The 27,423-nt window shown below is 50.4% G+C and overlaps 1 protein-coding gene across 2 annotated transcripts in view; it reads right to left on the bottom strand.

The window, feature by feature from the left end:
- The window catches only part of SPEN (spen family transcriptional repressor), a 54,551-nt gene extending 27,723 nt beyond the window's left edge, over positions 1 to 26,828 (bottom strand). For both annotated transcript variants that reach the window (XM_065738061.1, XM_065738062.1), the window contains exons 1-3: positions 26,679 to 26,828; positions 12,181 to 12,501; positions 8,386 to 8,862 (exon numbers count right to left, since the gene is read on the bottom strand). In XM_065738061.1, the coding sequence (XP_065594133.1) occupies positions 8,386 to 8,862; positions 12,181 to 12,501; positions 26,679 to 26,761 (881 nt within the window). In that variant the 5' untranslated portion in view covers positions 26,762 to 26,828. The remainder of the gene's footprint in view (positions 1 to 8,385; positions 8,863 to 12,180; positions 12,502 to 26,678) is intronic.
- Positions 26,829 to 27,423: the final 595 nt, after the last annotated feature.

Here is a 27,423-nt window from a genome sequence, read left to right as displayed (position 1 = left end):
CGCACCCTCAGAAGTATTTAACACACAGCTATGTGAAAACAATCTACAGAGAGGGGGAAAAAAACCCAACAACTTGGTACATGTAAGCAAAAAGCAGTTGTGAAAAATCAGGGCTCAGCAGATACAGAAGTATTTACTGCTCCAAGGAAGGTAATTACAAACAGCAAGACAAATGTAATCAGGACGACCTCTTTTAATCAACTTTTTCTGCCTTACCACGCCCAGAAAGGAGACTTAAGCAATCTCCTGCTGGGCTGGAATCCTAAATTGAAAGAAGTAAAACGATGTTTAAAGGCCATGGGAAAGTAGCACAGCCACGACAACCCTGGAAGTGTTAGCCAGCCAGCTCACACCGGCTGCTGGAAGGGCTTTTTCAACCTTTGACCGGTGCATTTTTAAGGACAGTTCCTGAGTTTTTAACCCAAATCAAGTGTCCTCCTTACTAACACTGCAATACAATTTCCAGGACAGGCCACGTGAACATTCACTCTGCATCAATCTGCATCCAGCTGAAAGCAGTGCCCAGTCCAGCACCGCTCCCTGACCTCATCCCTCTGTCCTCAGGCTCAGCTGTCGTGGTGAACTTTGTACGAGTGAGAAGAGAACAGCTAACCTGGAAAACACACACTGCTTCCCGGCCCAGCGGCAGCTTGCTGCGGGCAGGAGGTGAGGCCCTGTGCTGGGACGGGGCCACCTTGGGGTGCTGCCCACCCACCCGTGGCACACAGGTCCCCTGGGGACAACACACGGTGCCGGTGCCAGAACAAAAGTCCTGAGAGGTGGAGGAAAAGCAAACGCTGCATGCACTGCGCTGGGGAGGCTGAGGCCGGAGAGGCCTCGAGGGTGAAGTGCACAGCAGCTCCCTGCCTCCACGTTCCCACGACTGGGCTGCCACCAGTGTGAAGCAGAGCAGCTTTCCCTTCCAGACCTGGGAACGTCCTCGCGCTGCTGCACGCTGCCTGTGATCACAGCTGCTTTGAAAGACATCAGCGGGGCAGGGCTCGCTGCTGCAGCCTGCACAGCCCGCAGGAGAAATGGCTTTTCAACCTTCTGGCCAGAATTACAGCCACGCTGTCAAAGTAAACTGCTTGAGCCAGCTATCTATAGACCATCTAAATGAATATGTTGCAACCGCCACCTGGGAGCGGATGAAACCTTCCACAAAGCTCAGTTCTGCTGGGAGCTGGGGAGGTCCCCACAGCCCTGCACTGCAGATGGAAAAACAAGGCACGCAGAGGCCGCGGGCTTTGCCCAAGGTCGTCGTGTGGAGCATGCAGGCAGCATGCCGAGCAGCTCAGGCTCACAGCTCACAGCAGGCCCAACCTTTCCGAAACACAGAGAAAGCGATGTGAGAAGGCGGTTTCCTGAACCACAGCTGCAATGCTTTCATAAGGGCACCCACCAAGGGCCTTAAGAAAAAACTACCCCTGAGCCAGGGTAGCAAAGGGCCACTTAAAAGTGCAACCACAGCCCCCATCTGTCTGCTGGGATCTGGGGCCGTTTGGGCATTGTGGGCCCTCGTATCAACAAACAGAATTGTTCTGCTCGGTGGGAGCTGCACGGAAAGCTGAGCCAAGATACACAGCTGATAAACACTGCTGCTTCAGTAAAGCCGGGAGCACGCAGAGCTTAATATAGAAATCCCATTTATGACGCCGGGTAACGCTGGGGAAGTTTGGCACTTCTAAAAATGGCCACCATTGTCCCAAGGGGGAAAATGGACAAAGCGACGTTATTGCTCAACCCAAAATAAGCACGTGTGCTAAGGGTGGTTTGGAAACATCTTCTGCTCCCCAACACCTCATCTAGCTCGTTAAAGAAATGCCACCTACATCAAAGAGTCACTGCTCTCCCAGGCTTTTCTATTTCACCCTGTTTCAGACTGACTGCAGCAGCTGGACCAGAAGGGCACTGCTCTCCAGAAGGAAGGCCTGGGAAAACGACGTCGCTCCTGTGATTCCAGGAGGTGCACGATGTAGAAGAGGAGATGCTGGATGAGCTGCATGCCACGGATTCATTTGTCATTTGAAAATGCAAAGAACAGATGGATCTCTTGGCTAGGACTATATTTGGAAATGACTTCACTTGCTGCCCACATGCAAATAAAAATAAAACTAAAAGTAGAACTTTCAGTGAGATTTCTCATGAATAGAAAACACTTAAGCCACAAAAATTAAAACCAAACAAAACACACTCTCTGGAACAGGTGAAGTGCTGTAGTCCAGAACAGCGTTGGGAGAAAAATGCATCTTTCCATCTATTAAGCAACCAGAGAGTTATGCCAGGCTTAAAGAAGCAAGCACAGCATCACACAGTGGAGTGGCCCTCGAGTGACACAACACCCGAGAGTCCCCCACTGCGGATTCTTCCAGCAGCATTTGCTGTGACACGGTGGTCAAACATAAGTGTGGCTGAGAGCCCAGGGACACACACAGCACCCTGCTGCATCCCCGCTCCCCTTCCTCATGAAGCCCAGCAGAGTGCCATCCACCATCGGGACCCGAAAGCGAAGGTGAGGGCTTCAACACTTGTGGGAAAAATGCAAAAGGATGGAAAAATGCAGACGAAGAACACCAACCGCACGCACACCCTGGCTTCCCCCAGCCCCCCCAGCCCCCACGCTGCAGAGCACAGCTGTGGGACCGAGGGAAGGGCGGCCCGAGCAATTCCCACGTGCAGGCCGGCATGCCCCACCTGCTCACAGTCCTCGTGGGGAGCAGGCATTAAGCCTCCCGTCCCGACCACAGCCAGCCACGCAGTGCTCGTTACACTTCTTTCCTTCACACGTGGTTTTTGAAAGTCAGGGGGAACATTAATATTAAAAAGCAAACTCGAGAAAAACTACGTCTGAGATGAGCGGTAGATAGCATCTCTGCTCCTCCGTAACGCGTCACAAGGCGCTCCTCACCTCCCTCTGCCTCGGAGCACAGAACTGGGGCAGGCTTACAGCAGCACACCGAAGCCCAGCGGTGCAGAGCATCCTCCTGGCTCTCCAAGTGGGATGAACGCCGCTCCGCACACCTCGGGAAAGTGAGGGGGGGGACAGAAAGTTTGTACGAACCTGACAGCTTCCTTTCTTTGACTATTCATCCTTCACAGTCCAGACAACAGGACACGCCAGGTGGTAAACAAACATTTTAGGGAGGGACCAACTTCCAAGCAGCTGGGTAAGCCTGCCATAATTTGAGGGTTCGAGGTCTTGCGGCACTCCTACCAAACCAGGTGTCAGATGATACAAGGAGGTCAGACCTGGAGCAGCCACAACAAGCAGGGCACGCTGCAGCTCCCCTCTGCCCAGGGGACACGGGGCTGCTGGGGCTGGGAATCAACACGGGGAGAACAATGCTGCTCTTTCACATGTTATCGCAGGGCGGGCTAGCAACGCCTTTGACTTTTGTACTCTCAAATGGAAGAGTGATGATAAATCATGTGAATGTCATCTGGATGGAGTGGGTTTGTGCCTCAACTACCGACTCCTGAAGTGCTCCGTGACATTTTCTGTGTGCGTGTAAGAACAATGAAGAGCTCTGGGCACTGGGAAAATAAAAAGCACCCGTGGAAGAAATGAGACAGACCTGAGAACCACTTCCCTCTCACAGAAAGGCTCCTCCAAAAGGTGCTCTTGCTGCCATCCTCCGTTTTTAAGCATCTTTTAGCAAAAACAATCACCATGAGCTAAAAAGATGCTGAAGACATATTTCAGAGGGGTATCTGAAAGGCTCCATGCTTTGCTCCTGCAACCAGGAGCGTGCGTGCTCGCAGGCAGACAGGCCACTCACTGCTGCGTTGGGCATTTCATACATGGCAACGTAAGGTTCTGCTTTCCATTAGCACACTATCTGTACAGCATGTTTCCTTATCCTTCCCTTCAGAAACCCATCTTCTGCTTCCCTTTAAACAACACAGGCAGTCATGCTGTTGGCATTTAAGTTATGACTGCGTCCCGGCCCACGCAAGCTGCTTCCCCTTCACACAGCCCCACCGCCCTCACTTCTGCACACTGTCATTTGCCACTTGTGACCACGCTGCGTTCCCTTCTGCAGACAGCGTTGGCTGACCAGGAGGATCTGAGAGCAGGATCTAATCGCTCGCTAAGAAGCTTTCGCACTTAAAACCCTGATGCCATCATTAGTGGTTTCAGCAGCAGCAAAGTCACAGGCAGACTATGCTCCATGGGTGGAAGTGAAGGGCAAACCTAAGTGCATCAGTTACACAGCTAATTCAGTGGCTAAAGATCACGGGAGGATATTCAATCTTTTTTCGGTAAGGTTTGTTTGCCATTAATCCTCACCTAGGTCACCTTAGTTTAAACACGGCATGTTCTACCTACATTGTTTTTAAGGTTAATGCCAGGGTGCCTCCAAAAGAGCCGGGTCCCTTCAGCTCTTAAAGGAAGGTACCACGGTGTCTGCATTTGTGCCCCTGGCATAGCCAAAAACGCTCTCCTGGGGGAAAAAGATCACACGGCTGTATTTGCAAACTCGTCTTTTAAGATGTAAAGCGACGCTGAGTCTGTGCCTTAATGGCAATACCTATGACTGAACACAGACGCTGGCTGGAGCCCTCCTTTGATCATCATAATGACTGGTATTTCTTCAGGAAGCAGTTAATACAGCCTTCCCTCTTTCCATTCATTCCCCCACATGAATATTCATTAGAAATTATTAAACTGTTCATTATTCCGAGGGTCTTTACGATGGGAATCCCCTCCCCTACCTTTTGGTGCCTGCCATGCCACAGCTCCATCTCAGAGCAGACAGCCTCCCATCCCTAGTAACTGCCAATCACATCCCAGGCCTGTTTCTCTCCAGGACAGGGGAACCTGGACCCCCAGCACCAGAGCTGTGTAGCTATTGCACTCAGTGTTTTCTGTTTTGTTTGCCTTTTTTTAGCTTTTCATTTCCTTCAATTCCCCAGAATATGGCAGCAGGAGGAGGTGGCTTTCTCCCTGCCTTCGGAGTCCCTCAGCTTCTCTACCGAGAAGGAAGACATGCAGCTTCAACTTCCCTGACCTCAACTAATTCTTTCCTTCCCTCAGCCTACTCGAGATGATGAAGCAAAACACTTGGAAGGAAATCAAAGACTTAGAAATGCAACGAGAAGTGACCGTTCTGCTTAGACACAGCCGGCATCAAGCCCCATCCACCAACACAACGCAGCCACATCTTCCCTGGGACACAGCGCAGGAAATCCGCCGCGTGCACGGCCCTGAGAAAGCTGCCACGACAACCACATCTGTGCGAGGTGGGTGCTTCCCACTGCTCCCAAAAATCAAGGTGGGAAAGCCTGAGCTTGCAGGCCCCAGCTGCACGCAGCGCTCACGCATCCATGCGCTGGAAATCCCACACGGCTGCTTATCTTCTGAATTACTCCTCTGCAGCTCCCATTACAAATCCCCTGTATGCATCGAAAATGACTAACTCTCAACCCTGATGAAATGAAAGCTTTCTTTTTTTTTTTTTTTTTTTTTTTTTTGAGCAATCTGCACAGCATCTTCCCTCCCATTACTGCCCAGGAAAATCATCTCCATTTCATGGAAACTGTCTTCACTTCGCACAGCCCTTAGGAAACCACAACACAAGGAATGCAGCCATGACTTCTCCCCCACTGCCTTCCTGCTCCTCCTTCCCAGCACGCAGGGGGTGGTGCCGGGCACACACAGTTCCCAGGGTGTTTAACACCAGCACTTTTCACAGCCCCAGCATTTGACCACAGTGCTTTCGGGGCGTGGGCGAGCCCACCTCTCTGGGCAAACACGGTGCCCAAGTTCTCTCCAAGACAAACAATTACAGTGCAGCTCAGTGTCAGAAAGGAGTAGAGCGGAGTGGAGTAGCAGCACGTTCGATCGCTCAGTCACAGACCAGCAGGATCCACCCCATCCTGCTGCCTGCCATCCTCACTCTAACCAAAAGCCGAGCACACCACTCGGGGCATTCCCATTCCCCTTCTGGCACAGGGAACCAACCACCCTGCTCGTCCCTGCTCCGTGGATTGGAGACAATCTTCCTGATGCCCAGTGACTTCTGAGCAGTAAAGACCTAAATACTGCCCTGGTGACAGAACCGATGGCTTCCACTTCCACAAGGCACTGTCGTACTTTCACTGCCAGACTCAAAGCGTGCCAAGAGCAAGGAAGCCCACTTCATGACTTCAAGGCCAGGCAAGACTTTGCTTCACAAGGTAAATGCTTGCTCCTATCCAGCCTCACGCTCACAGACACCTCAAACTCCTTTCTGAACCTTTGACACGTTAACTATTTCCACGATTCTATTGCTTGCTCTACTGCATTTCAATTTACTTTATTATTTGGACAGAAAACTGTTTCCCTTTTCTTCCAGAGCATCTCCTCATTTTCCATTACCAGAACTACAGACTGTCAAGAAAATGAAAGGCTCCAACAGCAGGCAACACTTATCTCCTGATTAAATCTGAAAACCTTATCCCACTGGGATAACATTTAGACCTCTAAAACTCACCAAGTATTTCCCCCAGCCTCAACATCCTAACAGTGACATTTAGTAAATATAACCAGTTTCCTGAACTCCATCCTATCCACACTGCAAGCAAAGGAGCACCAGAAGAGAGGATTTGTCCTGCTTATGCTTTTTCTTTCAGATTTTAATGTAACCAGGCCTTTTTTCACTTTGTCTCCTTTCATTTGTTGAAACCCCTGAAGTCTCACAGACCTCTAAGCTGTACTATGTGTGAAAATCTTTGAGGAAAGCTCGTCTTGATCGAAGTGTTAAGGCCCCATAGAGAGCAAGGTGTCAGAAATAAACAAACAAGCATCTGAGGCTTCTGAAAGTCCTACCCACCACTCCTCTTTCCACATCTTCCCAGCCAAGACATGACCTGGATGTCTGCATCCATGAGGAGGAATCAGTACACAAGAACAATCCCTTCTGTACATACTGCCCATCAAACCCTTGTGGTCCATACTCAAGCAAGAAAGACTTTATGAGAATAAGTACTAGGGAATTACCAGTGGTAAAATTCAATCCAGCAACAAGAAAACACTAAATATTTATCATACCGCTGTACATACATACTTATCACATATTTCAAGTTTTTTTTACAACTGGTATGCAAAGGAATTGTTTCCAGCACTGAAAGGCCTTCACCAAAAAACAAGCACAGGTACAAGGGCAACTTCTTTGTTTCCACACTTCGGGTGGATTTGCTCTCAAAAAATTAAATATCTGAGAGGCATTTCAAGAGCAATTTTCCAGTTACTCAAAGAAATCCAGTGGCCAGCTCCAGGACTCTTTTTTTCTCCCTCTACATCATTAATGAAGCCACAGAAATTACAGAACTACAGAACCAAGGACATGTACTTATCACCAGGGAAATGCATCTGGATTTTAAAAATTCTTCCAAGTTTACAATTTCTGCTGCGAGGAAACATGGGAAGGAATTGGAAAGGCAACACATCTTTTAAATGTTAGCAGTAACAGGGAATGAAGAGGAAGCAGGCCAGTAATACTCATTTCCAAAAATACTATAAAATTCACCCTGTGTGAATTAGTTGGACCTTAAAATTAACTTATGCCCTAATTTAAAGAAGTAAAATTATTGCCCCGTTCTCCAATCATGGAGAGCAGCCAGGGTTGCAGTAAGGCCTTGGGCCTGCACACATTTCACCCAGCTGGCACCTCAAGGACCCTGCACATATCGACCATGGCCAACAGTCAACACCTACAACAGCACCGCCCTCAGCTTTGTTTTGTGCCAACTCAGTCTCTCTACCTCTCACAACAGCTTCCTTCTACATCGGTGAACAGCTGCCACTAAACACCTCTGGTTCAGAGGCTCCTGCACTGTGACTCACAAACTGCCAACAGCCCGCAGTGCAAGGACCAGGCACACTGAGTTGGGCAATGACGGCACCCTGCGTTGGGTGATGGCACGTTGGGTTGGGTGGTGACACAAAGAGTTGGGTTACAGAATGATGGGTTGGGTGATAGCACACTGAGTTGGGTTACAGCATGACAGGTTGGGTGATGGCACACTTGAGTTGGGTTATGGTGCACTGAGTTGGGTGATGGCACATTAGGTTGGACAGTGGCACACAAGAATTGGGTTATGGAACATATGAGTTGGGTTACAGCACGATGGGTTGGGTGACGGCACGTTGGGTTGGGTGGCGGCACACAGAGCTGAGTTACAGCATGATGGGTTGGGTGATGGCACACTTGAGTTATGGTGCACTGGGTTGGGTGGTGGCACACAAAGTTGGGTTACAGCATGATGGGTTGGGTGATGGCACAGAGTTGGGTTACAGCACGATGGGTTGGGTGATGGCACACTTGAGCTGGGTGTTATGCACCGGGTTACGGCGCACTGTGTTGAGCGACACCGCATCCGCGGCAGCCACGAGCGGCCTACCTGTCACTGCTGGTACTGCTGCTGCTGCTGATGGAGTCGCTGCTGGAAGACCGACTCCTGGAGCCGCTGCCGCTGGGGGAGCGCGTGGGCCTGGAGGCCTGGCTGGCCAGCCGCTGCGGGGACTGGGTCCGGGACTGGGACGAATGTGGCGAGCGGCTCCTGCTGTGCTGGTAATTCCGTTCTGGCCTTCTGCCTCGTACCTCCCGTGTAATATCATCCCTGTAGATATCCCTGTGTACCACACTGGGCAATGTAAACTGTTCCCGGGCCCTAGGTTCGTAACGGGGGTCGTGAGCATCAAAACGGTTTGGACTTCGACTCCGAGAAGTATAATAGAGCCCATGTTGTAAAGTCCGCTCTCGAGGATCTCTATAGTAATCCTGATCGTAATGTCTTGTCCGATCAAATCCTCCCGTCCCCCGTTCATGGTGTCCATAGGCACTATGTTCATAAGCACGCTCCCTGTTATCTGAAGCCCTGCATTTAGGAGGAGGGAAAAATATTTAACCCATCAGAAAGGGGCAAGCACAACTAAAAGCAAATCATGCAAGCATTCACTTCAGCACTGAATTTATTTTTGCAACTGCTTCTCTGCTGAAGAGCAATAACCTACCAAGCAAACACTGACAAACTTAAAACATTCTACGTAACTCCAAAGTTATATTCATATACAATAAAGCTGAGCAATCACTTTGTTTTAATTACACATCGGGCTTTCATGACCAGCATCTTGTCTGCACAGGAAAAAACGTTTTCTAGTGCAGAATCCTCTTGCAAATTGTTGCTTTGGCTCTGGTTGTTTGGGTGTTTTTTTTTTCATTTTCTTTAAAATTCAGTAAACATGGAAAACGTTGTGGTTTTGAATATCATAATAAACATTTTTTCTTCCCCCATTTTTGCTTTAAGAGCTTCAGAAATCCGTTCTTGAATTTGTAACAACTGGAACCCGTGTAATTACCCCTCTGCACAAACAGCACCACGAATTGGGCTGCAGCCATGAAAGCCCCAGTGCAAAGCATGACCCAGAGGTAAGAAGCTGCTTTCAGAAGGGGTAGCATTACCCACACAAAAGCCCAGAAAATTAGGGGTTTTGTTCCTGCTGTTGTAAAATATTTCGTTCTTTTGGAAGGATTTTTTTCTTTCTATTGGAGAGCTACACTCAATCCTCATTAAAGCTGCTGACCTTAATTGCTAACATCAGAATATTTAAATTGCAAGTATTCCTAACACCTCAAAAGATGCAGGCCCCAAAAATGCACTAAAATGCTACAGGAAAAGCCTAAGTTAATTTTGTTTTTAATTTGTTTGTTGAGACTGCTGTTACTGCCATCACAGCATTTGTATCCACACTAGTTTGAACGCCCTCTTGGTCTGAGCAACTTAAACACTCTGTAGGTCAGTTATGTTCTGAGAATGCTACGTGAGATCTCTCAAATACAGATCCAGTGCAACTAACAGATACAGGGACGTTATAAATAGTACAGCAGTCAAATTTAGACAAACACCAGCGTGGTACGTCCAAACTGCCTCTGCAAAATGGCAGATGGAGAATGATTACGCCGAATGTTTAAAATAAATACTTGCAAAATTCCAAATGTGGCAGGATAGCCAAAGTTAATTCGAAAATTTAATTATCCACCTTGTGAAGGACATTTCAACCTTTTCCTCAGCCTGCTCAGACTCTATGCTCAGAATCAATTACCAGTCACTTCAGGCCCCTGAATCCTAATAACCCAGTTGTGCCTTGTCCTTCCTCCTCCCCTCCTGCACCACGACTCTGTCTCCCATTTAAAAATGGCAGAAACATCCCAGATATCTTTTATCAACTCGAAATCAGATTTGAATCTTTTTTGATTAGCATCTCAGGAAGTTTAATTCCTTCTGCAATGAATCACAGGATCCTTCATCCTCTAAATATATTCACACTCTGTTGTTCAATTATAACTCATTTTCAGGGTTATTTTCAGAGCTAACTCATCTCTTGCCTGCTTTTTTTTTTCTCAACATTACATATAAAAAACTCCCTAGCCGATGCAATAGAAAATTTCATTAATGTATATACGTGCTTAAAATTCATTCTTGCCTTATCTCTTGCTCACAACAATAGCATTTCTAAAGGCATTTCAGGGTCTAGCACAGAAACATGTCTCCCTTCCCTCCCCTCTCCCCCCTCCTGAAGGACCAAGATCAACATTTTTATAAACGATTGCACTTAGCATCCTACAAAGTGTTAATCAGAGAAAGCTGATTTAATCAGGTAAGAGAAAAAGCAGCATTTTCTAAAGGGTTACTGCTATAGCTGAGATAAAAGAACAAAGTCCTTCCATGAAAAGGACACAGAAGACAGACAGAGGAGCTAGCAGAGCTGAAAATCTAATGGCTACAGTGCTTTTTTGATTTATCTATTAGTACTAAGTACTACTGGAGTTAGTGGAAAGAGAGGGTTTGACTTGGGTTAGGAGAGGGGCTAATATACACAGGGCAGGACATACCAACCTTTTTCAAGTGTGGAAACACGACCTATATTCCCAATTAAATCTAGGGAGAGAATTGTGAACATAACTTCCCCAATTTTGGCCCCTCTTACAGGGGTAATCCACCTTCTTAATGGGCAAGGGTGTCAAATGATATTTTGGATGAACCAACAAGAAAAAAAAAATCTTATTGACAAGACAAAAAAAAAATTCCACTGGAAGCAAGTAGTCCCAGATTGAAACCGTAACTCTGAAACCCCCAGACTTCTTTCTTGAGACAGAAGGCACTTAAATAGATCCATTATTTTAATCTCCAGCCCTACGTCTGAATCAAGCAGCTGGTAGTTGACCCAATGCACGAGGGCACTCATCGCTGTTGGCCAGCAGGCATCCTCTAGCCGCCTTGTAACCATCCAGCCCCGTCACTTTTGGTTGGTGTATCCACAAACTGATTGTTAGCGCCACGTCCTTAAAACTAAAGTACGCTTAATGTGGAGCAACAAAGAGCTTTTTAAGAGACTAGATAGTAATCCACTCCCCATGGCTACATGACGTCTTGACTGTATACCATCCAGTAAATTCAAGGCTGTAGTTCTCATCCCAGCATTAAAAAAAAAAAAAACAACTATAATTTCCAAAATTTAGTAATGTCCATCAGCACTTTTTTGCCAATACCATCAGAAAGAATAATCCCAATAGCTTGGAAATGATGTAGATCCAAAATGGAAACATCACAAGCTGCCTTCGGTCTTCTCCATCCAAGCGTTATTTCCATGGCTAAGTGTTGTTTGTAGAATCCAAGGGACTGCATCATTAAATGCTACTAGGAAATTTTTGGTGACAATCCAATTAACACATAAACTGCGTATAGTGAGAACTGAGAACTAGGCATCAAGCTTTCACAGAATTTTAGGTTCTAGTATTCCGAAGATACTCCATACAGAACTTCACCACATGTTGTAGTAAGATAACTCCATCTGGCAGTAGGGATACATCCGATATAAGGCCTTAATATTATCCAAGAAATGGAATCATTACTTCTAGGAAAGAGTAACTCCAATATCGGTGCTGGCCAAAGGAAATCTTCCATCTTAAAACCACCTTATTTCAAGTGTAGATATCCAACCAGCTGCAGAACACATCCTTTATGGATCCACCAGGTACCAGCCACTGGGATAGAAATCACTTCCGTTTCCAACCCAAAATAGGAAGCATAGATAATTCCCAAAATTTTAAATCCATCTGGGGGCCCTATATATGAGTTTGTGTTTCTCACCATATCAAATACAAAATACCTGCCTAGAGAAACCTTGGAACTTACCCATCAAGTCTCCGCTCATAACGTCCTTCCCGTGCATGAAGCGATGGTGGGGGGCCATAAGTGGGCCCCCCCCCACCTCCTCTGAACCCAGAAACCTCTCTACTACGAGATGCTATGGAAACTGTATCATCCAATCCCCGAGCAGCACTGGGAATGGTTCCTGGTTCATTATAATCCGTCCGTAGGTCTCTATCGCCCATTTTGTTGACAGAGTTGTGCGCCTTCTGCGCACTTTTGATGTCCACAAAATCCACGAACGCTGCCACTCCGCCTTCCGACCCCCTCTTAGGGAGTATTTTGACGCTTTCGACACGTCCATATCTGGAAGCAAAGCAGAGCAAAGCAAATATATTAATGCAAGTAGAAAAAGACCGCATTTAATAACATTACCTAACGAAAACTCAACACCAGCTTCAAACAATTTGCATGGGAAAACCCATCTCACACTTTCAAAAAGGGAGAGAAAGTCACAGGCACTTTCCAGAGTAACTCCAGCCCCCCTCCTCCGCTTAGCCTACCACAAGGTCTGCGTTCTTGTAAGAGCAGAGCAGCAGCAGCCAAAGAAATAAAGATATTTGCAATTAGAGCAGCCTTTCTAATTTTTAATCTGACGAGCAAGACATAATTAATCCAAAACTGTGTCACAACAAGTAAAAATAAAGACATCTCCGAAATCTTCTTAAGAAAAAATGACCTTGACACAGCAATTCCACTACTCTGATCTATATTTAATCCATTCAGCACTAAAACAAGCCTTCATTCTCATCCCCGCCCGCTTATTGGGGCCATGCTGCGGGACACGTGTGCAGCTCACCCCACACACACAGCCTGCCCCACACGCCTTATCCCTGCAGCACAGGGGGACGAGAAGACATCCACAAAAAAGAGTAAAAAAAATAAAGTCCCACATCTTTGCACACAGGAAAAAGGATGGAATAAGGCTTTCTAATACTTGCAGACTCACGGCAGAGTGGATAAAACGGAAAGGACGAACACGGCAACGTTTCGTAACGGCTGAGAACTGCACACTGCATTGTGATCGCACTAAGCCAGCCAGCAGGGTTAGCAGAGCTGGGAAGGGCTTCTAAGTTTGACGTTAATCCATGACAAAAAGGGACAAAACCTTTATTTTGGAGTGTACTGGCAAAATGAGAAGGGATAAGTGAATGGGAAAAAAAAATCATGAAATATTAGTAAAACGAACGAAGAATTATTGCAAAATTCTTCTATTCCCAAAGGCAGCACAACCCTGAACAGATGTAAACTGATCTCAGACAAGAGGAGCTGTTTTCAGCTGTATATGCACCAAAAAAGCCAACACAACTGCCTGTCTGAGCGGGCACTGCCGGGACCCACATCTGGCTGGTGCGCAGCCTTCAGTGCACCTTCACGTTTCGTCACTGTTACTGGATCACTAACCTGTAAACACCATCTGCAAACCTGCCTCGCTCCCACCCGGCCCACTAAGCTTTGCCGATCATCTGCTTGAGATTTTGCTTTGATTTTTCTCTGTGTTCTCCCCCTCCAAGTTCAGCACGCTGGTCATCAAGGGATACGTGCACTAACAAGAGCATCTTTCAAGTGAGTGAAAAAGCTCCTTGTTAGCCACCAAAAGGCAGGGGCGCGTATGGCACGCATTTGTGCCTGGACACAGCCCAGGACACAGCCTGCAGCCTTTGTGCTCACTCCCAGAGGAGCTTTCAAACCTGTGACACCGAAGGGCAGCACTGGTTACAGAGCAGCAAGGAGCAAATAGCGGCGGTACGGGACGGACACTCCCCCAGGCCGGAGCTCCTCTGGAGCTGGGTGAGGTTACTGAGCCTTCAGCAAGGCTTAGAAAAAAATATAAGGGACGTGGGTACCTTTGCACAAGGGAAAAAAAGGAGCCTCACTGGATGTGTACAGGGAGAAGCAACAGGAACGGAAGAAGGGGGAAGGAAAACAGGAAAGAGCCTGTTTGAAAAATGAGACTGACTGCCAGGAATGAGCAGGAAAACAGGAGCAATTACTGGGTACGTTATCTGGTGCCACCCAGGTGCCCTCCGCGCATTTCAGAGCTGCTGGAGGAGCGTGCTGTAACTCCCTGCTGTGCTGCTCGGAGCTGACTGCTTCCAACACGCACTGCGCTGCGCTCACTGTTTACACATTCCGTTTCCGGCAATGCGAGTCCGTACTTTGCAATCTTCAGCAAGAAAAAACACCTTCAGTGTCTTAAAAAAGCCTGAAATCCTAATTGACCTTTCTGGCTGCCATCACCAGAGCCTGCTTCATACAAAGTGCTGCCTGCCACTTGCATCAGAAATAAGCTCTGACCATTCCCGCCCGCCAGTCCCAGCATTGCTTCATTTCCCAATCCTGCAATCGTAGCACATACGCATTATTGTAACATGCACACACAGACATCAATTACTTTCTTTCCCTGCAGAAGATCCAGAAACGTTTGGCTATTCACACCGTGGAGCACCAACACCATGTGCCCCTTGTGTACCAACAGAACGCCGCGGCCAACGCACACGGCTCAGGTTTCAGGGAGGAATTGTACTTTGCCCGATGGGCGTTTAAGGAAAAAATCAAGAAGAAAATGAGTGATGGGAAATAAGGGACGACGTATGGTTTTTCTTCTGAAGAAGAAACGAGTGGGGGAGGCTCCTCCTGCATGCTGCTGCAGCCACGGCACTCAATCACCTCGCCTGGCGCCGGCGCGGTAATCCGGACGCGCAGATCTATGCCGTCCCGCACCGTGTCCTTGCTGAGCCCCAGGGATAATCTGTGACAATCGCCTTTGCCGCGAGGCAGGGAGGCAGCAGGGGAGGAAAGCGAGAGGCAGCGAGGCCCGGGGGAGCCGTGCTGGGTCCGTGCCCGGCGCCCGCAACGCTCCGCATCCGATGCCCGCGGGAGAGGAGAGCCGCAGCGCCGCACGGCGAGGCTGGGGCTGCTGCAGCGCGGCGCTGGGGAGCCAAGATGGAGGCGAAGGGCGAGCACGACCTCGGCGCGGGACTGAGCACCGGGAAGAAGGGAGCGGGGAGAGAGGCTCCAACCCACCCGGCCCCGCCTGCCTTCTGCCGGCCGAAAACAAAGAGGCAGAGCCCTTGGAACGCCAGGCGCGGTGCCTCCTCCGCGTGGAACTCGAGGCGGCTCTCATGAGCTCCGCACCGCAATGAAGTCATGCTTCCAGACGGGTCTGCAGCTCGGCTGAACCGCAGCCGGCGCGCGCAGCTGTGGCACGCCATAAACAGAGCTGGTGGCCCTCGCAGAAAACAAAAGTTGCCAGCTAATCGCCGCTCCAACAAAGCCAGCTAATCCAGCTCGTCAGACAAAGAACGTCAAGGTGTCATTTCAGCATTCATTCTCTGCGGATCACAGCACTTCCATCCCATCCTCCCTGCCCCGTATCCCGGCCCCAGGACGCTCCCAGGGCACCGCAGCCTCTGCCCTTCTCCAGCAAAAGCATTTGGAACAAAGGACACAACAACAGAGCCGGGCAGCAAATAGTTAGCAAGCAAACGTTACTGCATTATGCTATAACCTGATGAGGATCTTTACAAACTGATATACACACGGTAAGAAATCAGAGGAGCAGTCATTTCTTATCCCTTCCCCCTCCTCCCAAGGCTGCATAGTCCCCACGCTGCGGGTCCACAAAGCATCACCTTCCCTTCGTGGGGACAATGGCACAACGCAGCGTGACAAGTCCTACTGCATGCCACACACACACACATCCACAGCCACGCACCACTTCTTGTGCTCGTTTCTGCACCCCGTCTGACGAAGATGCACTGCCACAACAGCACCCCTGGACCTGTGCTCGGACTCGTGCTGAATGAAGCCAGCTATCTTCAGTTGCAGGGGAGCATGGGCAGGTTGGTTTTTGTGCTCCGAGCTATTACACAACTACGTTTTTCAGTGCAGCATGTGGCCAGGAGCTCCCTGCTAACCACCGGCCTGCAGCTGGTATTCTGTAAGGAAATAACGCGAGCTGACACAGTCCTCAGCCTGATGTCTGCCTGCTTGCATCCCACTCTTCTCCCCCACACGCAGCAGAGCTGCTTCAGGCCCACGAGATGCAGGATGTGCTGCCATAAAGCTTGTTTCCACTACCAGCTTCACTGCTTCCCATGTTTGTAGAGCCCAGCATCTCTATTAAGAACCCTTCTGGTTTTTTTGCTGGTTCTCAGTCCCAGAACTCATCCCACCATTGGTCATCCCTAGGACGCAGCCATGCTTTAGACAGAGGACAGGGTTCAAACCTGATAACATCTTTGGTCAAACATCATCACACATCACAGGGTCCTTTCATAAAAACTAACCTGTAACAGAAAGCACACCCAGAGGCAGCCCATAAATAAGCGTGCACGCAGGGCTGGGATGAAAACGTGTGCTCATCGAAACAATCTCAGCTCTGAGCACCTCATCCTCCCCCAGATTTCACAAGAAATTAGTTTTTAAGGGAAGCAAACCCAACAGGAATGAGGGTACTGACGCTGAGGCTGCAAGCAGCACCACCAGCAGCCCCTGGAGCTGCAGCGGGTCGCATTGGCTCTCCTCATCTCCAGCTGCTACAGAACGTTAAAGAAGGCTAAAAGGAAAAGAAATCCAATGCCTCTGCAATTCCACCTTTCTCGGCACAAAATGCTACAACGGTAAGTCATCGCCATCGGGGTGATCACAGGTAGGGATGCTTGTGAGAGAGCACTAAGTCCACATCATGCGAGCTTTGAAAGCCTTCCCTTTCGCAGAGCCATGCAAATAAAAGCTCCTCATCTCACAGGGAGAGCTGGCTTTAAACCATAGGGCAAAGCAAGCTTGTGACAGCAGTGAGTCAGAAATGCCCTCATTACCGAGCTCCCACACTTCTCTAGATTGCAATCTCAGATGCTTTAAAGCTTGCTTAGCGATCTTTATCAGCGCTGCGACCTTTGGGGGAAAAAAATACACATTCATCAGGGCATTCTCTCCTCACAGCAACAAAAAAGCTGAAACAGTTCTCAAAATTCTGGAGCAGAAACCATCAGCCAGGTTATGGCAAAGTGCTGATGTGACTGCACTGAGCCCTCAGCACGACCACTCCAACCCCCACTCCCACCCCAGTGCAAAAATGACAGCTGAACTCCATCCCCTCCTGCACTTCCCAGCTCTCTTTTGCCCCCAGCAGCACTCTGTGGGAATCCCCCCAGCCCTGCCTACAGCTGGGGGCTGTTAATGAGACACAGCACGTGTTTCTGCCACGCACTGAGAACAGCATGGGCTTTGTCTGTGCTCGTAATCCCTCCGTAAGGGATGACAAAGTAGGAAATTAAAAAGCTAGCACGGGCACATTCACCAACACTTCTGATACCTCCGTTATTTAAGAGCAACACGCTCAGCGTATCAGATAGTCTGGAAGATAGCTCTGTGCTGAAATAAGCACACGCCTCTTGCCTGCAGCTCCGATGCACGCTCCATTTTAAGACACAAAAAAATGATTCATAATTAAGACATTTTATTTACACCTTTATGGCAAAGTCACCATTCAGATACTGCCAAGGTATTAACGTACAAACAAAGTTATTATGTCCCACCAGAGAGGGAAGAAACTCAGTGTTTTTAACTATTTATTCACATTTGCTTCTTGTAAAGCGACTTCTTCCAATAGTCCATTTTTCTACAGACAACAAATTTCACCAGCAGCAATGCCACCAACACTGTTTTAGTGTGAACGTATGGGCTGGCTCCTGAAACACGACTGCAGGTACACCCATTCCTCGAGGTGCCCATCAGTCCCACTGCACACAGAACAAAATGCAGGAGGAGTTTCTGAAAGGCCAGCCCTGGTCAAGGACAGCCGAGGGGAAGGAGAAGCCCCAGTGTGGCCACTGGGATCACCTGCAGTGAGCTGGGAAAAGCCTCAGCCTACCCTCAGCAGGTCAGCCCCATGCAACCCTGCAGCAGACGCTGAGGCAGAAGGCAAATTTCAGCAATCTCAGTACTGCATTGGGTAAAGCAGCACTAGTGCAGTTAAGCAGCATGGGGCCCTCGCTCACAGCCACCAGAAACCAGCTCTGTTATTAAGGAACTTCTACCAGCAGCCAGCTCTGCACCCATAGCAGGGCTTACTGATATACCCGTCCTCTTATTAAGGGGAAAAAACCAAAGCAGCTTTGTGAGCAGAAATAATGAAGACTCATTTCTTATGGATGCACGTCTCGAGGTCGAATTCCCCAGTGTCCAATAAATGCCAGTTCCCACTGCAGCTTTTCCCACGGTTAGGAACACCTCTCTCCCGTGTGGATTCTTTAATGTCTAATAAGGGTTGCGCTCACGCTGCAGCTTTTCCCTCCATGGGGCCGCTAATCAGGTCTCCCTCCTCTATTAGAACTGCTCGTTTCCATTACACTCACGGGGACATCGCATCACTGAGACTGGGAGCACCCCGTGCGTCCTCAAGTTCAGCTCCAACTGCCTAGCGGGTTCAGAAGCCATCAGGGATGATCAGCACGCACGGAAACAGCGCGTCAGCCTCGCTCTGAGCACATCAGAGTCAATAGGAATTATGCTGCTCCTGAACAGAACTACTCCCAGCAGCCTGAGGAGGCTGCAGAAATTTGTAGGAGCTCTGCAAAGGAGAGAACGCGCTCAGCTGCGTCGTATCGAGAGATGCACTGCGATTCCTCCTCGTCCGACCTACACAGACACACAGCCACCGACTTCCATCCCAGGACGTTTTCCTTCCATCCTAAAGCACAATCTGCATTTTTTCCTCCCGGAACGGTGGTGGTGATACACATGACATTAAACGCTTTCTGAATGGGACTGCTCAAGCCTTGCTCGCAGCGAACACTCTCAGGTCTGGGTCTGACCTGAAGCACGCACACACAACTGGGGGGGAATCTCACAATTAATTGCTCTTCATTCTTACATCAAAGGGTAAATCCCCACCTCAGTTCTGCTTCTCCAGGCCCTGCTTTGCATGTATTCAGCAGCAGATGGAGGAAAATGCAGAGTCATAACATTATGGTCTCCCTGCCACGCTGTAAAGTTCGTTAAATATGTATTATCTTCAGGCTTAACGAGTCTCTGTGATCACTGGCTCATACTTCTCCAGCAAAACAAACTTTATAACCTGCCCCCTTACAAACTTCTGCATGTTTTCCAGGAAAGAGGGGTCCAGAACGAGCTGAAACCATTCTTATTTTTGAAACACAGCAAAGCTTCTGTGCTGACACTCCCAGCAAGTTGTTTCAGAGAAGACCAAAGGTTTGTTTTGTCTTTGATTACAGCGAGGCCAGTGTGCACGTCGTGGCACGTGCGTTCAGGAGCGCAGCATCTCACGTGTACAACCAATTCCTAAATCAGATTTGATCCTGTATACACAAGGAAGGTAGTTTTCCAATCTGAGCACTCATTCTTCTCACAGTCAGGATACAGATGAGGCCGGAAGACTTCTTCCTCCAGCAATGACTACTTTAAACACACAGCTTGGCCATTTATCTTTCTTACTTTGCCCTACTAACTGTTACAGGTCACCCGCAGCTGTCACAGAGAGCCTGAAAAGGGAATGCTGAAATAAGGCTCTGTGTGCTTTTTGGCAGCCAGCACCACCAGCGGGGACAGGAGGCATTCAGACCCACAGCAGCAGCAGATGGACCGGGCTCAGGGCTCTGAGCTGCACAGAAGCAGCACGCATCCTTCCAAAGGCTCCTGCGGCACACAGGGGAAGCTGAGGATGGGGAGAAGGTGCCCCTAACGAAGCCCGCAGACTGAGAACATCGGCTCTGGTTTTTACCTGGAACAAAACTGACTCACTGCTGATTAAAAAGAATCTACAGCGTGGCAGCTCACTAAGTAGAGAGCTAAAAGATGACTTCCACACCAGCTTTGATCACATACCCAATCGCATCTCTGCAACAGTTTGGTGTGAACCCAGCTCAGATTTCCTGCGGCATCAGAGGATGACAAAAGACACGTTAAGCCTTTGTACGTGGACAGCAGGGTATCCAAGAGGAACACGTAAGCAGCTCAGCAGCATCTATGTGCAGAGCATCTCTGGTGCTGAGCACTGCCACCATCCATCTGCGCTGCTTCCAGAGAGGCTCGGCTTTATCGCTGTTCAGTTTTGTGAGATCAGACACTTCCAGTGCATCTTCATGAGATTTGGACGTGCAGGCTACAGATCTAAGCATACAAAAAAAAAGTGCTTTCAATTTTAAGTTGTTAAGCTTAATTAAAGAGAGGAAGAGAACGGAAGCGAAGCAGCTCCCTTTTGTTCTTAAAAGATGCCTGGGTTTTCACACAGAAACCAGCTGCTGAGATTGGCTCTTGCTCTTCTCGTTATTAGTTTGTCCGAGCAGAAAACAAACCCCGGTTCTGCATTACCACCCAAGTCACCGTGAATATTTGGACCTCAGACAACGCATGAATATACAAAACTGAGCACAGAGCCAAGCACACGCAGTGCTGCAGGGTGCACTTCCAAAAATCCGCCCTGAGAAGTGCACAGCTTCAAAGTGAATTCACAAACACTGCCTCAGCCATCAATCCACCCCGTTAACACATCAGGCTGCAGCAATCCCTGGGATATACTGTGCTGTATTTATGAAAAGTATGCAACCACGTTTAATCTTTTATTAAAGGATGTTATCTTCGCACTGCAGAATCGTGCAGATTGCACGCGATGATTACACAGTGTCAGCAGGTCAAACAATAACCATGGAAATGCAGAAGCCAAAGTACTCGCTGTGTTTTACTCGTTCCATAGAAGTCGTCATCACGTCTTAAAATATGACTGCAGCTGTGAGCTGGAGATGGGTTTTCAGGCTCAAGGAGCCCAGAGCTGACATTACTCAGCCACAGCAGGAGTGCCAGGCTGCCAGAAAGGCAAAGCTACCCTGGCACGTACCGTCACCAGGTGGAAACCTGCAAAAAGCAGCTTCTGTCTGATTTCCATTCACTGCTCAGATCCTCTTCCATTGGAGACTCACATGAAGGTAACCCACCAAGCTCGTTGTCCACCGCCAGTTCCCATCTTCAGGCTCGTATTCTTCCCACTGAACTCCAAATCTTGCTACCAAGAGTAATCATATTTTCAAGTTTATTCATTAGTTCACTGTTTAAGAATGTTTGCATTTCCAGTCCTTGGTTTCAGGGCATTCACAGACCTCAGCAAATTCACCCAACTTAATAAAAACCACACACACAACGTATCTCGCGAGCTAGCTTATTTTTGGTAGCCACCAAAATCAGAACCTACCCACTTAGCAACTTAACTGCTTACAGCCTCAGCACCAGCAGCCCTCCCAGAATACCAGTCAGGAGGGATGAGCCTTGGTTTTGCCTCCTTCCCAACTTCTCATAGAATCACCCAGGTTGGAAAGGACTTCCGAGACCATCTTGCCACCACCAATATTTCCCCGCTGAACAATGTCCCCCAGGGCAACATCCAAACCTTTCCTGAACACCTCCAGGGATGGTGACTCAATCGCCTTCCCAGTCAACCTATCTCACTCTTTTGGAAAAGAAATATTTCCTAGTACCCAACCTGAACAGCCCCAAGCACAGCTCAGGCCCATTCCCTCTCCTCCTATCACTGTTACATGGGAGAAGAGGCCAGCCCCACCTCCCCACAGCCCGGGGTTGGCCCTCCAGACAGTTCCTGACACAGCAGGGCGTACCTGTCCAAGCCACGGGCTGCCAGCTTCTCCAGATTACCACAGGAGACAGTGTCAAAGGGTTTTCTGAAGTCTGGTTACATCAACAGCCTTTCTCCCACCCACCAGGTGGGTCACTCGACCGTAGGACATCAGGTTGGTCAGGCAGGACCTGCCTTTCACAGGCTGGGCCCGATTCCTGGGTTGTCTCAGACATGATCTCAACTCGAGACAACCAGCTCCATAACCTTTCCTGGCACCAAGGTCAGGCTGACAGGTCTGTAGTTCCCCAGATTCTCCTTAAGACCCTTCTTGTAAGATGGAAGTCACACCAGTGAGCCTCCAGTCCTCCAGGGCCCCTCCAGCTGACCAGGAACTGACAGATGTTGGAAAGTGGCTTGGCTATCACCTCCACCAACTCCCTTAGAGCCCTCGACCTGGCCCCATGGACTTGTGACTGTCCATGCAGAGTAGTGGCTCTCATTTCCAGCTGAACCATGGAGGGTTTATTCTGCTCCCCTTTCCAGTCTTGCAGGTCAGGTTGAGCATCTTGAGGATAACTGATCTGACTTTTACAGGCAGATGTAAAAGAGGCATTGAGAACCTCAGCTTTTTCTTTATCCTCAGCAGTCATGTTCCCAGCCACATCCAGTAGAGGATGAAGATCCTCCTTAGTCCTCCTTTTACTGCTGATACAATGCTAAAGAAGTTTTTCATTCTCCTTCACGCCAGTGGCCAGGTTGTGCTCAAGCTGCGCTATTGCCTTTCTAATCTTCTCCATGCATATCCTAATGACTTCCTCGTACTCTCCCCATGTTGCCCATCCCTTCTCCCACAGGAGGCAGATTCTTTCTCTTCTGGAGTCTCAGAAAAATCTCCCTGTTCATCCACGTCGATCTTCTCCACCAGCTCATTTCTGACACGGGAACAGCCTGCTCCTGCACCTCTAAGACTTCCTTCTTGAGGAGCGCCAGCCTTCCTGGACCCCTTTACCCTCCAGGACTGAATCCCAATGGACTCACCCAACCAGTGTCCCTATGAGTTCAAAGGCTCTGGAAGTCCAAGGTGGCAGTTTTGTTGCCCCCCCAACCCTCCTGACTTCACCAAGACTCAAGAACTCTACCGCTTTATGGTCACTCTGCTCAAGACAGTCCCAACCTCACATCTCCCACCAGTCATTCTCAAAACACCTCCCACCATCTCTTTTTAATACACGGTATTTCTCAGGTGTATCTTCACACACAGCAAGCATCTCCTGCTGCTGTACAAAAATCAAGTGCAGGAAAATAAAGCTCTAGGCTCATCTTGGCTCACCAGCATGCCCCAGCACTGCAGCCTGCCCTCTGCTCAGATGGATATTGACTTCCTTTCCCATGAAATGCCAGCTGGTGCTGCTGGGCCCTCAGCAAAGACAAGGACCTAATTTTGGACACACCTTAAGACTACATAAGGTCATCTGCCAGAGGACTTGGCACGACTTGCTGTCCTATGAAAAGCACTGGGGAAAAAAAAAAAAAAACACCACTCAACAAGACTATCAAGAACAGCTCCAGGCCTTTCCTAGGCCCATTTTAGCTCGATGAATGGGTTTAATAAGTACATATGCCTCACAAGGACTGTTAAGCTCTCCATCCACCAGTCTGCTCTCGGTGCTCACAGGAACGGGCTCTACACAGAACCCAGTGCTCCCTCCAACCCAGCCTGGGCCACACAACCATTAGGCTCCATCAGCATCTCCTGTACACGTACACCAGCCTCATTTAGCTCATGTGTGGTGGAGGCAGGCGAGCAGCAATCCGTCTGAAAGCGCATTAGGATTACTTCAGCATTGTACCAAGGGAACTGACTGCAATTACAAGGAACACTAAAAGCCAGCGAAACTTCAGAGCAGTACTGCAGCGATAACTGATTCCTCACATCACAAACGCAGCCAGGACCTCCGAAGGAACCTCGGGGAGCCAACAATGCTGGAAAGGCTCAGCACATGGCAGAATTTTGTAACCAAGTGACCCCATGCACTTATCTTTCAAGCGTGGCCCAGAGTACAGAAACCTATAACGGCAGCTTAGTCCAAATCCATGCTCTGTGCAGCATTTCATTATGTTTCTTTGCAGTAATTAGAGGCATTTCCCTGGCCAACGTGGCATCACCGAGCTGCCACCTCGCTGCAGCAAAGCAAGCACGGAGCAGCCTGAGGAGCAGTGACTTCACAGCACCCAGGAACCGTGCTTACATTCCACAGTCCCAACATCTCTCACTCAAGGGGTTTGTAACCAGGCCTCCATGCTGCCCCACACCCCAGCAAGGTACAAGATAAATCCCAGCGTCCCTCCAAAGGCCCTGAGCCAGGAATGGGTCATCCTGCGTCCACACCTCTGCCTCTTCCCCAGAGCAACATAATGACTGAACAGGGATCTCCGCATGCAAAGCTGATTTAGGATAACTACCCACGTGTTTGCATCTCAAGCGATACCCAGCAACCGTAACTAGATTAGGAGCAGTAAAAGCTTGGGAATGTTTTGCAGCAGCCATGCTCAGCTCGGCCCCACGCAGCGCCAGCGCTCCATCACCGCTCTCAGCACAGGGCAGGGGCAGGAGGTGCCGTGTTCCCAGGCTGTGCCCTCACTCACAGCCACCAGACAACACACTGCTTGTGAACTGACCAAACAAAGCTTGGAAGGCACTGAAAGTAACACACAACACTCCCCATCAGGGCTGGATTTTGCTCCTCAGACCGCTGACAACAAAACGTACCCCGCAGAAGGCAGCCTGCGTGCCTCGGAGCAGGGACCAGGGCAGCGTGGGGCTGGACAAAGCCTGCTGCTTTTCCAGAAGAAAATGCTCACAGCTATTTATCTGTTCTGAGCTCTGAGTTGCAGCGTAATCACAATGAGAACGCCTGCTCCTGAAACCCGCGGTGTCTCGCAGTCCTGGATGCCGCTCCGGACGTCTTAATTCTCCCAGAGTACACGATGGCATACTGAAGTCACATGGCTAGCAATTAAGAGGCTTTCACTCCTCTCACCCTTTAAAACAGCAATAAAGGGACAAAGCCAGGTTCTTCCAGATCAACTGGGAGAAAACACAGGGAAGGAAACTACACAAGGCCAGCACTTGTGCTGGGGACAACCGCTACTATATTTAGTTGCCTTGTTCTGCACACTGCCGAGCATCTGCTTCAGCAATGGTCGAGACACGGCACCGTGAGCTGGCTGAACCCAAAGTGATCGCTGTCACCACTTCCCTGCACCCCAACACCAGCACGGGGTTTGCTGCGTCTCAAGAGCAGAGCCCAGCATGGGGCACACATTGCTTTCGTGTTCAGGAACTCACTGAAAGAAAATACAGAGCCCCGGAATGAAGTGTTTCAGAAGGGAGCAGTGCCTATGAGAACAAAGCAGAAGCCTGGATTTCAGTTTGTGACAGCACAGACAAAATCCCTTGGGCTAGCAAGAAGAAAAGGAAATGTATGAATTCCTGCAAAACACCTTTTTCACCTTAATTCCTTCTGCTCAAAAATAAAAAAATAAGAGACTGAAGCCAAGCAAGGTTCCCACAGCAAAGAGGGCACTGGATGGGAACAGGAAGAAGGAGTAAGACAGCACTGCCCTCACACCGAGCTCACAGAACGAAGTTTTAGAAGACACCCCCGGGTTTTGCTTCTTTAGAAACAAAATGGTCGTGTTTCTCAAACTTACTCTGTGTGCAACAGCACGCCTGCACGCGTGCAGGCCGTAACATGGAAACTGCAGCTGAGTGCAAACGTAAACAGCCCCACGGGCGGCAAGGAGCTCTGGGGGCACCGCTGCTCCCCAACCACACCATCCCAGAGCCGAGGAGCACGTCCACGCACGGGGAAGGGTGGAATCGGCATTCTGCCCACAGCACGGCTCCCAGCTCCGGAGCCTCTTCCTCCCGTTCCCTCCTTTGCCGGCACACAAAGAGCCGGGCTGCTTTGTGCGGCTGTACCTGCGGTACCTGCACCCGGACCCACGCGTCCGGAGCGTGTTTTAGCCGCGTGTTTACTCGTGTCAGATCAGCCCCCTTCCGAAGCACGTCGCTGGAAAAACGTCGAGAGATGATGGGAACGGAGGGCTCAGCCTGGCAGCAAACCTCCTCCCGCAGCCACCAATCGAAACTCGCAGAGGTAAAAACAATCCAAAAAATCATTAAAAAAATAAAACCAAACAAACGGGGGAATTCACAATTCCGAGCCTGCCTTTTTTTTTTTTCCCCCACATCCATCTCCAAGCAACAGTGCCATAGCAACTTTTTCCCTGCTTTAACCTTACAAAAGCGGAGAAGAGGGCTGGACAAAAATAAAGACCCAGGAACGCCGAATCCCCACTTCCATTCAGCTCCGCGCGCTCTGCACGAACCCCAGAACCTTCCGCGCCGCACCACGCGCGCTCGGGGCTCCGGCCCCACGCGCCCCCCGTCCCGGGGAGCCCCGGCCCCACGCGCGGGCCGTCCCGGGCCCCGCCGCCATTTTAGGGCCCGGCTGGAGGCAGCCGAGCTCGGGCAGCGGTCCCGTCCCGGCCGCGCGGAGCGGAGCGAGGGCATCCCCCCGCTGCCCGCCGCCTGTCAGCGCGGCGCGGCCCGCATCTGTTTTTCCCATGGTGACTCACAGCGAAGGACGCGGAGCGCGCACGGAGCGCCCAACGCTGTCAGCGCTCAGCCCGCAGCGGCCGAGGCCGCGCACCACGGGGCCGCTACCCCGGCACAACGGGAGGGAGCGCGCAGCTCCGGCACGGAGCCGTCCGGATCCCGGCGGATCTCCGACGCTTCTCCTCCGCGGACATCTCCGCGCTTCCCCGAGCGGTTCTCCCCGCCGCTCTCCCGGGCCCTTCCCGCCCTTCTCCCCGCCCCACTCACCGCTTGAAGTGCTCGATGATCTTCTCCTCCCGCACGTTCTCCGGCAGGTTGCCCACCCACAGGTGCCTGGTTTCCCGCACCATGCTGCGCGCCGCGGGGCGAGCCCCGTGCCCCGGCTCCCGGCCTCCACCGCCGCCTCCTCCCCCCGCGCTGCGCCGCCGCCGCCTCCTCCTCCGCCGCCGCCTCTTCCGCCGCGGGGCCCCGCCGCCCTCAGCGCCGCCGGCTGCCTCCCCCCGCGGCGGCGGCCCCGGCGGACCACACCATCCCCCGCGGGGGGGCCCCGAGGCTCGCGGGCCGGCTGCGGGGCGGCGGGTTGCCCCTCGGCCGCTTTTCTTCCTCGGTGCCTCCCCCCGCCTCGGCCGTGGCTCGCTCGCTGCCTCCTCCTCCTCCGTCAGCGGCAGCGCGGCGCCCCCCCCCCCTCTCCTCCTCCTCCTCCTCCTCCGCGCCCTTCGCTGCTCCGCCGCCTCGGGCCCGCTCGCCCCCCCCCCCCCTTCTCTCGCAGCGCCACACGGGGGCCCCCGCGCAGGCGCAGTGCGCGCTCAGGCGCGCGGCCCCGGGGAAGAGGGAGGGGCGCGAACGCGCAACGCCCCGCGGGAGGGACGGGGAGTGCGCATGCGCGGGGACGCGCAGGGATAGACGCTACGAGAGCAGAGCGGACAGAAAGCGGAGAGAAACGACGGAGGGATTGCGTTGCGAATAATAAAGTAATAGTAATAAAAGGCTGGGATAGGAAGGCACAAAGGAG

The sequence above is a fragment of the Cyrtonyx montezumae genome, unplaced genomic scaffold (genome assembly GCF_038088225.1).
Source record: "Cyrtonyx montezumae isolate F1298 unplaced genomic scaffold, pur_monq_1.0 scaffold_21, whole genome shotgun sequence".
Taxonomy (NCBI): domain Eukaryota; kingdom Metazoa; phylum Chordata; class Aves; order Galliformes; family Odontophoridae; genus Cyrtonyx; species Cyrtonyx montezumae.
Note: the sequence above shows the minus strand (reverse complement) of the source record. Positions and strands in the feature narration are given on the sequence as shown.